The sequence below is a fragment of the Accipiter gentilis genome, chromosome 33, assembly GCF_929443795.1.
Source record: "Accipiter gentilis chromosome 33, bAccGen1.1, whole genome shotgun sequence".
NCBI classification, from domain to species: Eukaryota; Metazoa; Chordata; class Aves; order Accipitriformes; family Accipitridae; genus Astur; species Astur gentilis.
In genome coordinates, this window is record NC_064912.1 from 12,462,432 (window position 1) to 12,476,089 (window position 13,658).

General features: G+C 37.7%; 1 protein-coding gene across 1 annotated transcript; it reads left to right on the forward strand.

The window, feature by feature from the left end:
- The first annotated feature begins 151 nt into the window (after positions 1–151).
- Positions 152–13,642, forward strand: PMS2 (PMS1 homolog 2, mismatch repair system component). The gene is made up of 15 exons (XM_049791386.1): positions 152–196; positions 639–778; positions 1,352–1,438; positions 2,570–2,672; positions 3,415–3,598; positions 4,095–4,262; positions 6,243–6,340; positions 7,090–7,189; positions 7,476–7,560; positions 8,061–8,213; positions 9,219–10,131; positions 10,980–11,147; positions 11,645–11,745; positions 12,656–12,825; positions 13,207–13,642. Exons 1-15 carry the CDS (start codon positions 174–176, stop codon positions 13,348–13,350), a joined length of 2,637 nt encoding a protein of 878 aa, XP_049647343.1. The 5' UTR covers positions 152–173; the 3' UTR covers positions 13,351–13,642.
- The last annotated feature ends 16 nt before the right edge of the window (positions 13,643–13,658 follow it).

Below are 13,658 nucleotides of genomic sequence, written 5' to 3' on the forward strand. Positions count from 1 at the left end.
AGGTGCAGCTGCCGGCTCTGACTGGGTAGCCCCGTTGACCAGTTGGTGCCAAGGGAGTCGGGATTTCGTTTGACACTGGCGGGCTCTTTTCCCCAGCGGCCAATGACCGAGCGGGGGCGGAGCCTGCGGGGCGGGGATCCTGAGGCGAGGACGGCCCGGCCCGCTGGGTCCCGATGGAGGAGGCGGCGGCGCCCGGGTGAGCGCCTGCCCTGCGGCGGGCTGGAGCGGGGCTCGGCCCGGCCCGGCCCGGCCCGGCCCGCGGCGGTGCGGGTCGCACCCCTCTTCTCCCGTCTTCCCTCCCCTCCCGGGCCGCGTCTCCTCACAGGAGGCTCGGGGCCTCGCTCCCCCGCGGTGGGCCGTGCCCTGGCCGCTGGCGCGGTCGCGGCCTCCTCGGCCGCCGGCGGCTTCTCGGTTCCCGCCTCCCCTCCCGGCTTGCTCGGGGAGGCCTGTGGGCCTTCTCGGACGCTCCGCAATTGGATGCGGCCGCCCCGGGGTATCGGTGTTTTCCCCCCCTCGCCTCGCCCGTAGGTGCCGGTTGCCCTCGCTTGAGAGGAACGGAGGAGCGAGGCGCGGCGCGGCGAGCCTTGACCGCCCGCTTTGCGCTACCATGTGTTTTCTTGTCCCTCCTCTCTTTCAAGCCTGCAGCCTGCCAAAGCCATCAAGCCCATCGACCGTAAGTCCGTTCATCGGATCTGTTCCGGACAGGTTGTGCTGAATCTTGGTACTGCCGTGAAAGAGTTGGTGGAAAACAGCCTGGATGCTGGAGCTACCAACATCGGTAACCTTCTCAATCGTAATGTCGTAAAATTTCATAGACTTCTAAAGTACTTCTATTTCCTCTGTTAAAACAGAGTGCATTTTAACAGATCTGTGTAAATACTTTCTATTTCGGTCGAGCATCTTGGCAGTGATTTTACATCTCCGATAAATAAGGCGTTTTGATTGCCAGGCTCCAGCTGGGCTCCTAGAAGCATGTGATTTTGTCAGTACTTTATTTGTAGCCCTTTTTGCCACTAAATAAGGTCCGTGGCCACCAGCAGTGGTGATTAGGCTCTGCTAGCCGATGGCCTCAAGCTAGCAGACGCTCAAGGCAGGGCTGCAGTTACCAGAGCTGCCAGGATGATAGCTCTTACAACTGTTCAGGCAAAGGTGCAATGAAGATCAACTATCTGCAAGTACAGACTGGTTTGCGTTAGATTGCCCTAACTTTTGACAGCTATGAGGATTTTTTGTTGTTCAAACTTGACATAGGAAACTGTTATCTGGTAAAGTTACTTTGTAGGACAAAATTAATGCTGAATACTGCATATGAATGTACAGAATTAAAAGACTTTATTACTCAATTTTGTAGATATAAAACTTAAAGATCATGGAGCAGAACTGATAGAGGTTTCAGATAATGGAGATGGAGTGGAAGAGGAAAACTTCGAAGGCTTGAGTAAGTTGAACCTATTTCATAATTTATATTTGGACATTTTGAAAGCATATTTTCAGTGAGAAAGCTACTTTTTTTTTTAAACAAATTTCCAAAGTTAATAATTTCTATCAGATACTTAGCTTTTACGTAATGCGTGACCTGCAAGACATGGAAAACTAGGCTGGACTTCTGTAGTGCTATTGTGGTTATAGTTTTTGTAGCTCAGCAGTAGTCTTTGATTTGACTGCTTATTTAAGTGCAACCAAGAACAGAAATGATTATAGAAGAGAAACTCCTATAAATGTTCATTTAGACTCATTCGTGTTGAGTCATCAGTCATTGTTGAAGGAGTCAAGCTTTGTGAAAGTGACTGCTTTTGAGAGGTGAATTATAACCTTGAATATTTGCTGAAAGTGAACTGACATTCCATGCCCGACTGTCAGATTTTCCATTTGCTAATTTTAAATTGCACAAATGAGAGCAGAAACAGTACTGTATGATAAATGTAACTAGCCATTGCAACAGAAATACCCACTTTTTTTTTTTTTTCATATGATGAGTAGGGATCGCTTTCACCGTAGGTTATTACTCAGTAACTTTGTGTGTTCACAGTATGTGTATATGTTACATCAGAAACTCTTTCTCGTACTGTTGCAGGACAGTGAAAGTTCAGGAGTGCTGCTACTAACTCAGTTACCCGGTGGCTAGCGCTGCACTGATTGTGTAGATTGAGTCCTCCTCGGCTGTGGTTGTAGTGGAATAGGCTTATACCTGTCCACTATATACCATGCACAGCACAGCACTGCAGTCATTTTCTTGCAGGGCAAAATCTGGGACAGGTACATCAGTAGCAGAGGCAGGTACTGTGTGTACTGCTCAAAGGCATCTTGTAATGCGTATACCAATAATGCTGTGTGAATTTTGGGTGTAAGTATGGACTAACGGTTGTATCTAAGGATTTTAAAGAGATCTTGCTTATAGGAAAAGGAGAAAGGAAATATTAGGTATTTAATTATTTTGTAACTAATAACTGTGTAAAATACAATGAATAATACAGAAGTTTTTTTGCTTCTTGATATGCATGCAAAAATCTACTTGCATAGACCAGTGACACTTTAAAGTGAAATATATATTTTAACTATCTTTTTCCAGCTCTGAAACATTATACATCAAAGATACAAGATTTTTCTGATCTAATACATGTTGAAACATTTGGGTTTCGAGGTGAAGCTCTGAGTTCACTGTGTGCATTAAGGTATTAATATTAAACTTCTTATTAGTTGAAAGTTACTATATGCACCAAAATAACCGAAACCGACTTTTCAGTTTACCATTATTGATAAAATGAGGCTTTGGAAACTTCTGGTTCCTTAATGTTAGGTCAATTTTGAGCAGTAGGTTGCATGACTTCCTGAGTCCTTTCCATCCAAATTTATTCTATGATTCTAAGCATGTGAAATTATTCTATGATTCTAAGTGTCTGATTTGTCCTTTTATGTATAAAATGTAGCGTTACTTAAGTATGCAAATCTTTGCAGGATGGAACTGTCTGTTTGCATGAGTGTTTGATCCTCTGACGTGAAGCACTATAATATCTAAGTGCTGTGTTTGCTAGGCTGTAACTCATTAAAACTGTATTTAAACTCCTCCCAGACAGACTATACATTTGAAATGGCACAGCTTTTGTACACGGTTCTGTGCATCAGGAATATTCAGCTGTTAGGTATTAGTATGAGGCATGTAGTGTGCGACAAAACCAGACTTTAACGTTGCATTTTATAGGAGAAGAATGAAAGGGATACAAATAAAAATGTTTGCGTTGTAGCTGGGAAAATGTTATACTACTCTTCAGGTATGTTTTTAGTTGTTTGTGGTGAAGAGTTAATTTTAATTAAATTAATAGTATTGATGTAGTTTCTATGACTGATTAGATCATGAGGAATGGATAAGAAAATGCAGTGCTGTAAGTAATTCTGTTGCCTCTTTCCCTCCATTAGCGATGTTACCATTTTTACCTGTCATAAGTCTGCAAAGGTTGGGACTCGTTTGGTATTTGATCACAATGGTAAAATTACTCAAAAAACTCCTTTTCCACGACAGCAAGGAACAACTGTTAACATACAGCAGTTATTTTATACTTTGCCGGTGCGGCATAAGGAATTTCAAAGAAACATTAAAAAGGTAGGTTAGATCAGAAATTATTCATTTGAAGGAGTGTCATACCCCAGAATTTATGCACTGCTGAATGATACTTCATTCTCTGTAGAATACATTGATTATGTCAGACTATTTTGTGCCTGTCTTATATCTTCATCAAATAAGAAAACAGTCTTCCTGTATGCTTTCCTCTTCTGTTTTGCAATGGTTGGTTTTAGAGGTACATTCTCAAATTTTCAGATTTTTAAAAGAACCAATATCATGATGACTGTTGTGTATTTTAAAATCAGGGACTCCTGTGTTATGTCTAAATATCAATCTTGTAAACATGCAGTTTGTTTTTAAGGACGCTATTTTTCACTTTTTTTTTTTTTTTTAATTTAGTTTGTAAAGATTTAAAGAAATATTACCACCACCACCCCTTTTTGTGTTACCTGCAAATATTTAATGTTTTGTTTATAAATTTTTGTTTTAAGAAGAGACATTTCATATAAATGTAAACTTTTTTTTTCTTTAATAGGAATATGCAAAAATGGTCCAGGTATTGCAGGCATACTGTATTGTTTCAAAAGGAGTGCGGATTAACTGCACTAATCAAGTTGGCCAAGGGAAAAAAAGCTCTGTGGTATCAACTACTGGAAGTCCTAGTTTAAAGGAAAATATTGGAGCAGTGTTTGGGCAAAAACAGGTATTACTTTTGTTATTGAAAAGAAAGATAATATAGCTGAATAGAGAGATTTTTAGTATCTAATAGAGGGGGTATAGGAAACCTTTAAAAACCGTAGAAGGATGGAGCATGTGCTGGCTTCTAGCACAACCTACAGGTTGAAAAAGGAGAAACAGTTCAGCCTCCACGGATTCCCTTGAAGTTTCTAAATCTGCTTAGAGATGTTTTGAAGGAAGAGAAATTATTTAGGAGAAAGGGTTACTGCTTAGTATCTCTCTGAAGCCAGTTTATGAGCTGTTATGCCAGCAAGCCTCTGGAGGTTTGTGCTTTTAAAAAACAGTATGGGCACCAAGGTCTGTATGTAACAAGAACAAGCAATTTAAAAAAAAAATCATAAAAATGTTGTGTTGTGAAAGTCTAATTGGGGAACAGAAAACTGAGGTGTTTCTAGCTTTTTCAACCTCTTCCTGTGAAACTAAATTTCATTAGTGTTCCGGTTAACCTAAAGGTTAACTGTTAATGGGATTGCAGTCAGCCCTTGTAGAGGTATGGACTGTGATGCTTTCTAGATAATATCTACAAAAATAGTTGTTATCCTCTAGAAGAAAGCAAAGATGAAAAAAAGCATAAAAACATCCTTCCTACAACCATATATTACAACCATCAGGAATATTGAGTGGTTGACAGCTGCTTGTTGTTGATAAGCACTTCCTCCCTTCACAGTGCCCATATAGAGATTTCAAAGCCTGTTCATGCTGTGGCTGAAAGACTAGATGAAAGATGTAACTTTGTTTTGCTACATAGCAACAAGCATAGCTGAAAATTCAGTGTTGTCTGATGTCCTGGTTTAACCCTAGCTAGCAACTAAGCACCATGCAGCTGCTCACTCACCTCCCTTACAGTGAGATGGAGGAGAGAATCAGAAGAGTAAAAGTGAGAAAACTCATGAGCTGCGATAAAGACAGTTTAGTAGGTAAAGCAAAAGCCATACGCTCAAGCAAAGCAAAACAAGGAATTCATTCCCTGCTTCCCATGGGCAGGCAGGTGTTCAGCCATCTCCAGGAAAGCAGGGCTCCATCGCACCGAACGGTTACTTGGGAAGACAAACACCATCACTCCAAACATCCTCCCCCTCCTCCTTCTGTACGCTGAGCATGACATCACATGGTCTGGAATATCCGTTGGGTCAGTTGGGGTCAGCTGTCCCAGCTGTGTCCCCTCCCAACTCTTGTGCCCCCCCCAGCCTCCTCGCTGGTGGGGTGGGGTGAGGAGCAGAAAAGGCCTTGGCTCTGTGTAAGCGCAGCTCAGCAGTAACTAAAACATCCCTGTGCTATCAACACTGTTTTCAGCACAAATCCAAAACATAGCCCCATACTAGCTACTGTGAAGAAAATTAACTCCATCCCAGCCAAGACCAGCATATCTGAATAGAATCTTTAGTTTATAGCCTGCGTATATAATATCAAATACTTAAATGTAAAACCAGTAGAAGATGCTCTAATGACAGAAAAATAATAGTGGCATGACTGGGAAAATGTTTGTGATAAACACACCTGTACTTAGGCAGCTTGTGATTCAAATAGCTGCTTCTTTCAAAAGAAACTTATGTTATTCTTTTTGCCTTTTGTTTTTGCATAGAAATTGATTAGGTCATAGGTATGTAGCTGGAGAGTCCAAATTGTGTCAGTTGTTTTGTTCCGTCTGTGTACATTTTGAAGTAAAGGGCTGTGAAATAACTAAGGCAAATGTACTGGTATCAGAGGATAAGAACAGCCATTCATTAAGGCATTGTTTCTGTTTCTCAGTAAGCAGTGCTACTGTCTTCTAGTAGGTTTGGGTATTTTAAGTATTTGACTTGGTCAGCAAACTTGAAAAGCCCCACCATTTTATCAAATAGATTATAAGGCTGACAACAATAAAATAAAAGGAAAAAATCTATGCAAGTTTAATGTTTCACTCCCTTCTCTCTCTCTCTTTTTTTTTTTTTTTTTTTTTTTTAAGTTACAGAGCCTCCTTCCTTTTGTTCAGCTACCTCCTAATGAAGCTGTTTGTGAAGAATATGGACTCAACACTACTGACATGCCACAAAATCTTTACAGGTAATTAGAAAAGTACAAACCACTGTTGCCAGTGGCATTTTACCATAACCCAAAATGTAAAAAAAAAAAAAAAAAAGTGTGGCGGTTAATAGTATTAAAAATAACTAAGAACAGCACAGTAGATATTAGTATACAGTTTGGGAAAGACCATCACTTGATTTATGATGAGTGGGAAGAGCAAAACTACTATTCCTTGTCCTAGTTAGTTATATATTACTGTAATCTGCTGAATGTCACCTTTGTCAGTGCTCTGAGTAATTGGACAGATGAATTGCATCCATTGTTTATACCAGTATTTCTTCAGTAGTGTTACTGAGAAATGATATAAGATGAATGTGAATCAGTTTGTGTAAATAAATAACCCTTCGCTTCAAGAAAGCGTACTTTTTTTATCTCTCACTACACATGAGATCGGCAAACACGTGCATCAATATCTGACCAATGACAGTTCACAACTGACCTCTCTTCTTCTGCCTTCAGAGCAGAAAAATTACAAATGCCACCTCTTCTGAAATCAGGGTGAGCTACTTTTTCAATTGTCTGATGCCTTTTTGGCACTGAACATCTAGCCTTTGTCAGATAAGGAATTGGGAGAGGAAATACATATATGTATTTACTGATGCTGTATAATAGTCTTTCTTTTAGACCCTTATAAAATACTCTTCCATTAAATATGCTCAGAGTCAGAAAAATTATTTTTGCTTTGCTCCTCCATTTTACCTTACTGTTATATTATCATTAATGAACAGTATTACAGGCTTCATTTCTCGTTGTGATCATGGTGTTGGGAGGAGTACAACAGACAGACAGTTTTTCTTTATCAACCAACGTCCATGTGATCCAGCAAAGGTGAGGTTTTTATTTTTCTAACGTCACCAGTGCTGACTTGTTCAATGTCCTCTGAAAACCACTGGATTAGTAGCTGATGCATATATTTGTGGCTTGATGCTGGAATTTCCTGTGTCTCAAGTTTTTGTCTTCATTGTATCTATTTGTGTGAAGAAAAACTCGATCATCCAAGATATGATTTAGTATAATACACTAAAATTGTCTTGAAGGGGGTTGAATAGCACATACTGGTGGGAAATAGAAGAGAATGGTATTGACATTTATTGTTTTTTCACCTTCTCTGCAGGTTGTCAAACTTGTGAATGAAGTTTATCACTTATACAATAAACACCAGTATCCATTTGTTGTCCTTAACATTTGTGTAGATTCTGGTAAGTTACAAGTAATTTTCAGTAACTTCAGTAAAGGCTAGAACTTGATTGAGGAATAAATTGTATTTATTTAGAGAATATTGTAATTTTTATCTGTATGACTTCCTGTACTGTGGCCTTTTTTTGATCTACAGTTGGTGAGGGAGAGATAGGGTCTAGCTGTGGTTCCACCTTTTTCCCCTCCACTTTTTTTGTACTCAGAAGTAACTTCTTAACTCAAGTAATGAGAAAAAAGGCTATCTTTTGGTTAGCTTAAAAACAAGAAAACTTGTGTCATGTTATTGCACAGAATTAGCTTCTGTTTTATTTGCTGGAGTGTTGAGACAGTTGAAAGTTTAATTTGCAGACATACTGTGAATGTTAACTGTAGCTTTGGTTTTAGTCCTGTGAAATAAAAATGGAGGGTGAAAGGGCAGAAAACTTTCATCCAAGGGTGGATTATTTTTTTTTATTATTATTATTTTTCACCTATAATGCGGTTGTTTTTCTTTTTTCTTTAGAGTGTGTTGACATCAATGTAACTCCAGACAAAAGGCAAATTTTACTTCAGGAGGAAAAACTTCTATTAGCAATTTTAAAAACTTCTCTGATGGAGATGTTTGGTAGTGATGTTAACAAACTGAATGTCAATCACAAACTTTTGGACATTGCAGGTAGGACACAAAATGTGAAAGTTTTGCTTGATATATGGTAGAGAATAGAAAATGGAAAAAGGTGTTTTTAAGAACTCAAAGAAATGGAAGAAAATATCTGGCTGCAAATTGATATACCTTTCAGGGCAGATTTTTCATGTATTGCTTAAATTGAAAGATTATTGACATCACATAATAAAGGAGGACCCTAAGTTACTAAGTGATTGTTATGGAAAGTACGCATGCCAGCACAACATGATTTACAGTCAACTTCGTGGGGAAAAAAATAAAACAAAATTAATCGATAATGCTTGAAAAAGATTCTCCCGAGATATTGGAAGAGATCTGTTGTTTCCTTTATTTAAATGTCCTTGAGAAAGAATAGTTAAGGTCTTATAAATGCAATCTGAAATTTGAGTACAAGCTTGTTGAATTTTTATTCTTTTATGATAACTACAGAAATTGCTGTTTCTCTTGTGACTGTATAATCTTTCAAATTTGCTTTTCTGGGTTAACACCACCTCATCCTCCTCATTGCTTTCAACAGAACTTCTAATTTCCTTTTTTACTAACATAGAATCAGTTGTATCCTGATTCTTACTGTTATTTTAAATTCATCTTTAGTAAAATATGTGTCAGACTGACAGTCTGTGAGGCTGAAGTCCTCTAATTATCTACAAATCACATACAAGTATCTCCTTAACACCTTGAGAATGGACTTTTATAGTGACCATTAAAGTGTAAGAGCAATTCACTTTTCATCGTCAGTCATTAAAGTTTTTTAATAATAAAAATAAACATGCCGAGTGGGCTGATTGCTGTTCCAGTTTAAAAAGAGATTACAAATTCATTCACAGAAGTACCGTTAAGTTTCTTAAAATGTAACTGCTTGTCTGAAGCTTAAGGGCTCCTTTGAGGAGTTTGCTATTTTTCTACTTCTCTTTTCATTCCCTTTACCAAAGCACGTCATTTAATGTTTCCAGCTAACTTAGAATCTCGAAATATTCTTTATTCTGGTTTTAATAGGCAACTTGAAGAAGACACTTCCTGAAGAGACAGAAAAGCCTCAGGTAGAAATGTTGCCTGACTCTGAGACTGAAAATCCAAGTGGTGAAGGAAAAAGAATAATGACTCTTGCCAGATTAAGGGAGTCGTTCTCTCTCCATCAAGTGACAGAGAGTAATTTTCAAAGCCCTAAAAAAGTAAAACAGCAGCACAGCTCCTCTAGACAAATGTCACTTGATACCACTTTGAGTACTGTAAAGACTCAGAAGGCTGTCTTGAGTAACGAGTCTGAGAGCTGTCATAAGATGGACTCAAAGATGTCAATTCCACGCAGATATCTGAGAAAATTAGAAGATAATGCAGATTCTGGATTCTGTAGCACTTCTGAGTCAGATGCCGCATGTAGTACACCAGAAGCTGGGACCTGTGTCAGTACAGAAAGTGTAATTAATCCTCCTGAAGAAGAATTCTGTAGCTCAGAAGAACAATTTCAAAATGAATGTCTTAAAACTGTTGGATGTAGTGAGAAATCATTGGAACGTAATGTTCAGGTCTTGGGTGCTGAACATAAGTTAAATCAAGTGAATGACTGGACTAATCAAAATAAGTTTTCTCAAGAAGCCAATAGTTCTTCCCCAAGAGTAAAATGTTTTAAAAGCAGGAGCTTTAGAAGTGAAGCAGATGACTTCAAGGCAGGTAAATGTCCTGAAGTGAAGAATACTGGGAACTATATGCCAAGTGTTGATGTACTGGTGGAAGTTAAAAAGAAAACCGTGCCACTTGAATTCTCAATGAAGGTCTTGGCAGAAAAGGTAAAAAATGTAATACAGCAACAACAGAAAAGTACAGAAACACAAAATTACAGAAGATTTAAAGCAAAAATTAGTCCTGGAGAAAATAAAGTAGCAGAAGATGAATTAAGAAAAGAGATCAGGTATTTTCACCTTCTTAACATATTGTATTCATCAGTTAATAAAAATAGTTAGGGAAGAATATAAGACCTGTCTTGGGGGCTGGGCAAGAGGCTTATATCTACTTGTTAGTTTTGGATATATCTTTTATTTAACTTACGCCATTAAAGTGTCCGTTTGACAAGTTATTTTACCTGACAGAGCAGCCTTTTGAACTAAGTGCAAATGGACTATGGAAAAAGACACTAAAAAGGCGACAGACATCATAGATTTGGCTTGGTTCAGACTTGTAATTTGCAGTGTAGTCAGAGGAACACCAAATTTCATGATGGATGAGAACACTCTGAAAAGACTCTAACTCCTATTTCTCCCTAGTGTGAATTTGAAATTTGGTGGGACATGGCTGTGAAAATAAGTTCCATTCAGGTGGTCACCGGATAATAAAAGTACATGACTTGTTAATTTTGGATTAAAAAAAGTGTTAGGAAGGCCTTCTAATTCTGAAAAGAAGGCAAATATGTTAGCTGCCTTACTTCAAAACTGTGATGCTGCCTTCAGTGTTATTCAGTTGGACTATCACCATACTGCCCATTTCTAATTTTATTATCACCAGTGGCTATATTTAAAATGGGAGAATCTTGAATGATTCCTGTCTTAATGATGGATTATATTCTGCCAGAAATGACCTCATCAGTCAGTGGCAGATGCAGATAACTGTACTTTTTCACATTCATATTCTGCTTAAATGAGATTTTTTTTTTTAACGTAAAGTGTGTTCTGCAAGGGAGAAAAAGATGGTTTTAAGTTTTACAGTCTAGCATGATAACTGATGAGGTGTAATTTATAATCTGTTTATATTTTCTATATACAGTAAAGAAATGTTTGCGAAAATGGAAATCATTGGCCAGTTCAATTTAGGGTTTATAATAGCAAAGTTGAATTCTGATCTTTTCATAATTGACCAACATGCTACCGATGAGAAGTACAACTTTGAGATGTTACAACAACACACTGTTCTTCAAGGTCAGAAGCTGATAGCGTAAGTATTTTCAGTGTTTTAACAATAATAATTTGTAAGTTTCATTAAGTGTTGCAGAAGGATGTCTATGATTATACTTATGTAGCATTTCACACATTCAAAACGCCTAAGACAAAAGTTGGTTTTATATCCTGTGTATCAAAGAGTTAATCTTCACATGAAAAATAAATTCCACAGATACAGTCGTAGCTATGCAGTCAGTCAGCGGTCAAACAGATTTCACAGTGGGCTTACACGGCAACCCACAGTTTTGTAAGCACGGTCATACAGTGAGGATATTGGAGACTGCTGTTGCAACAGGGAGTGCTGCCCAACCGATTTAACTGTGCAGAGTAGACTTGGAAGTGATGTGTTCAGTAGTAAGGGTTTTTTTTTAACAAAGCAAAGTGAAATGTTTATAATAGAGAGCTCTGTATTAGTATCTCTACATTGCTTCTGAAACTTAAGTGGTCTGCATTATGTGCCTATGCAATACCATATTTTTCTCTCTCTTTCAGGCCTCAGAATCTCAATTTAACAGCTGTAAATGAAACTGTATTGATTGAAAATGTGGAAATATTCAGAAAAAATGGGTTTGATTTTGTCATAGATGAAAATGGTGAGTTTGGGCCAGAATTACTGGAAGTAAAAGAAGTTCAACAGTTTAATCTCATTTATTATGTAAAAATCTTTTTGGGTAGATTATCAGAAACTTCAAAATAGTATCTATTATGGTGTATGGTTTGTTTGGTTTTTAAGACTTGTGATTCTGTGGTCTCTTTGCACTATTTAACAGAACATTGTAAAGTATCTCACCAGCCTTCTATAGAAGTTTCTGAAGACTCTTTGGAGTCACTGTTTGACTATGTGGCTGGATGTGTATTTTCTGGATGTGTTATACTGGTACACTTGCAGGTCGCAGCAGGGTTAGATGCAGGGAAATGATAAATCTAGTAATTTTAAATTAACAGATACCATTGGTAAATAATGTTCTTTGGTTTTCATTACAGCTTTAGCATTGACTTGCTGCGTGCTCTTAAGTGCGTTGCCTAACCTGCAAGGTCCTTACTGTTTTCCTTATACAGCAAGAATAATGAAAGTGCTATGTGTTACCACTTTGCTATTTGGGAAGTCACTACAGACTTTTTCCATATTCTTCATTCCAGAGTCTCCAATTTTTGCATAAAATGTTATTATCAATCTCTTACCAACAAAAAATCCTTAATTATTTTGTAATCGCATAACTTCAAAATAGCTTCATAAACCATTTGTTCTTTGAAATTGAAGGGTTTGTCAGAAATAGGTCTATCTGCTTTCAAGTGTACAGGCAATTTTTTTTGTTAATGTTGAAAGGGTATCTGACATAGTTATCACTATGGTTAGTTAATAACATCCATCAAGAGACTAAATGTTTGCATATATGCAGGTTACATCCTATTAATGTACCAAAGTAGTTTCTCAATTTTTATCTCAAGAAGTGGTAATTTCCTGTAATGCTCTTTTTTCATTAATTACTACAAATCTTTCAGCTCCTGTAACTCAAAGAGTTAAACTAATATCGCTGCCAACAAGCAAAAACTGGACTTTTGGTCCACAAGACATAGATGAGCTGATCTTCATGTTAAGTGACTGCCCTGGAGTCATGTGTAGGCCCTCCAGGGTCAGACAGATGTTTGCTTCTCGAGCTTGCAGAAAGTCTGTAAGTACAGCACTTGATGCTTGTTTTCAAATAAATACTGTATTTTCTGTTGTATTACAGGTGGCTGTATGTATATATATTGCAGGGGAAGTTTATTTACTATTGAGTGTCAACAGCTAATATCCTTTGTTTTGTTCCTTGTGTTTTTGTCTGGTGTAACTTGGGGAAAATATCTACTAGTTTTTTATTTTGTTTCAGACTAGTGCACTTACGAACATACTTAGCCGTGTTTGCTTTTCTGTTCATTTTGTAGGTCTTTGTGCTTTTAATGCCTTGCACGGTATTTATTTGCTCTAGTAGCCAAACTACTGCTCTTATCTGTGTCGGTTGTCATTATGGAGGAAGAAAATAATAATTGGGGTTTTTTGCTTTTACTTGCAGGTGATGATTGGAACTGCGCTGAATGTGCAGGAAATGAGAAAACTGGTCACTCATATGGGTGAGATTGAGCATCCCTGGAACTGCCCCCATGGAAGGCCTACTATGAGACACATCGTCAGTTTAGACTTGATTTCACCAGAATAAGTTGGTTTCTGTTTATTAACATTTCCTATTTTAATTCTTGATGATATTTTGAGCTTTTATCATGACTCTTATTTTGAGTAAAAAAATTTTAGCCGGTCTTCAAATTTGAAAACAATAGCACTTAAAGGCATTCAGCAGGGTTTCATTGTTATTCTATCAAGTCAACAATATCAAGGTACTGGAATTCATGTGTAAATAACGTTTCTTTTATTGCAATTTACTCAATGTGTTACTTATTTTTGCAATCAAGACTTTAAAAAAATAAATATAAATGTTTATATATAAAGATCAAGAGTAGGTGAACCTCA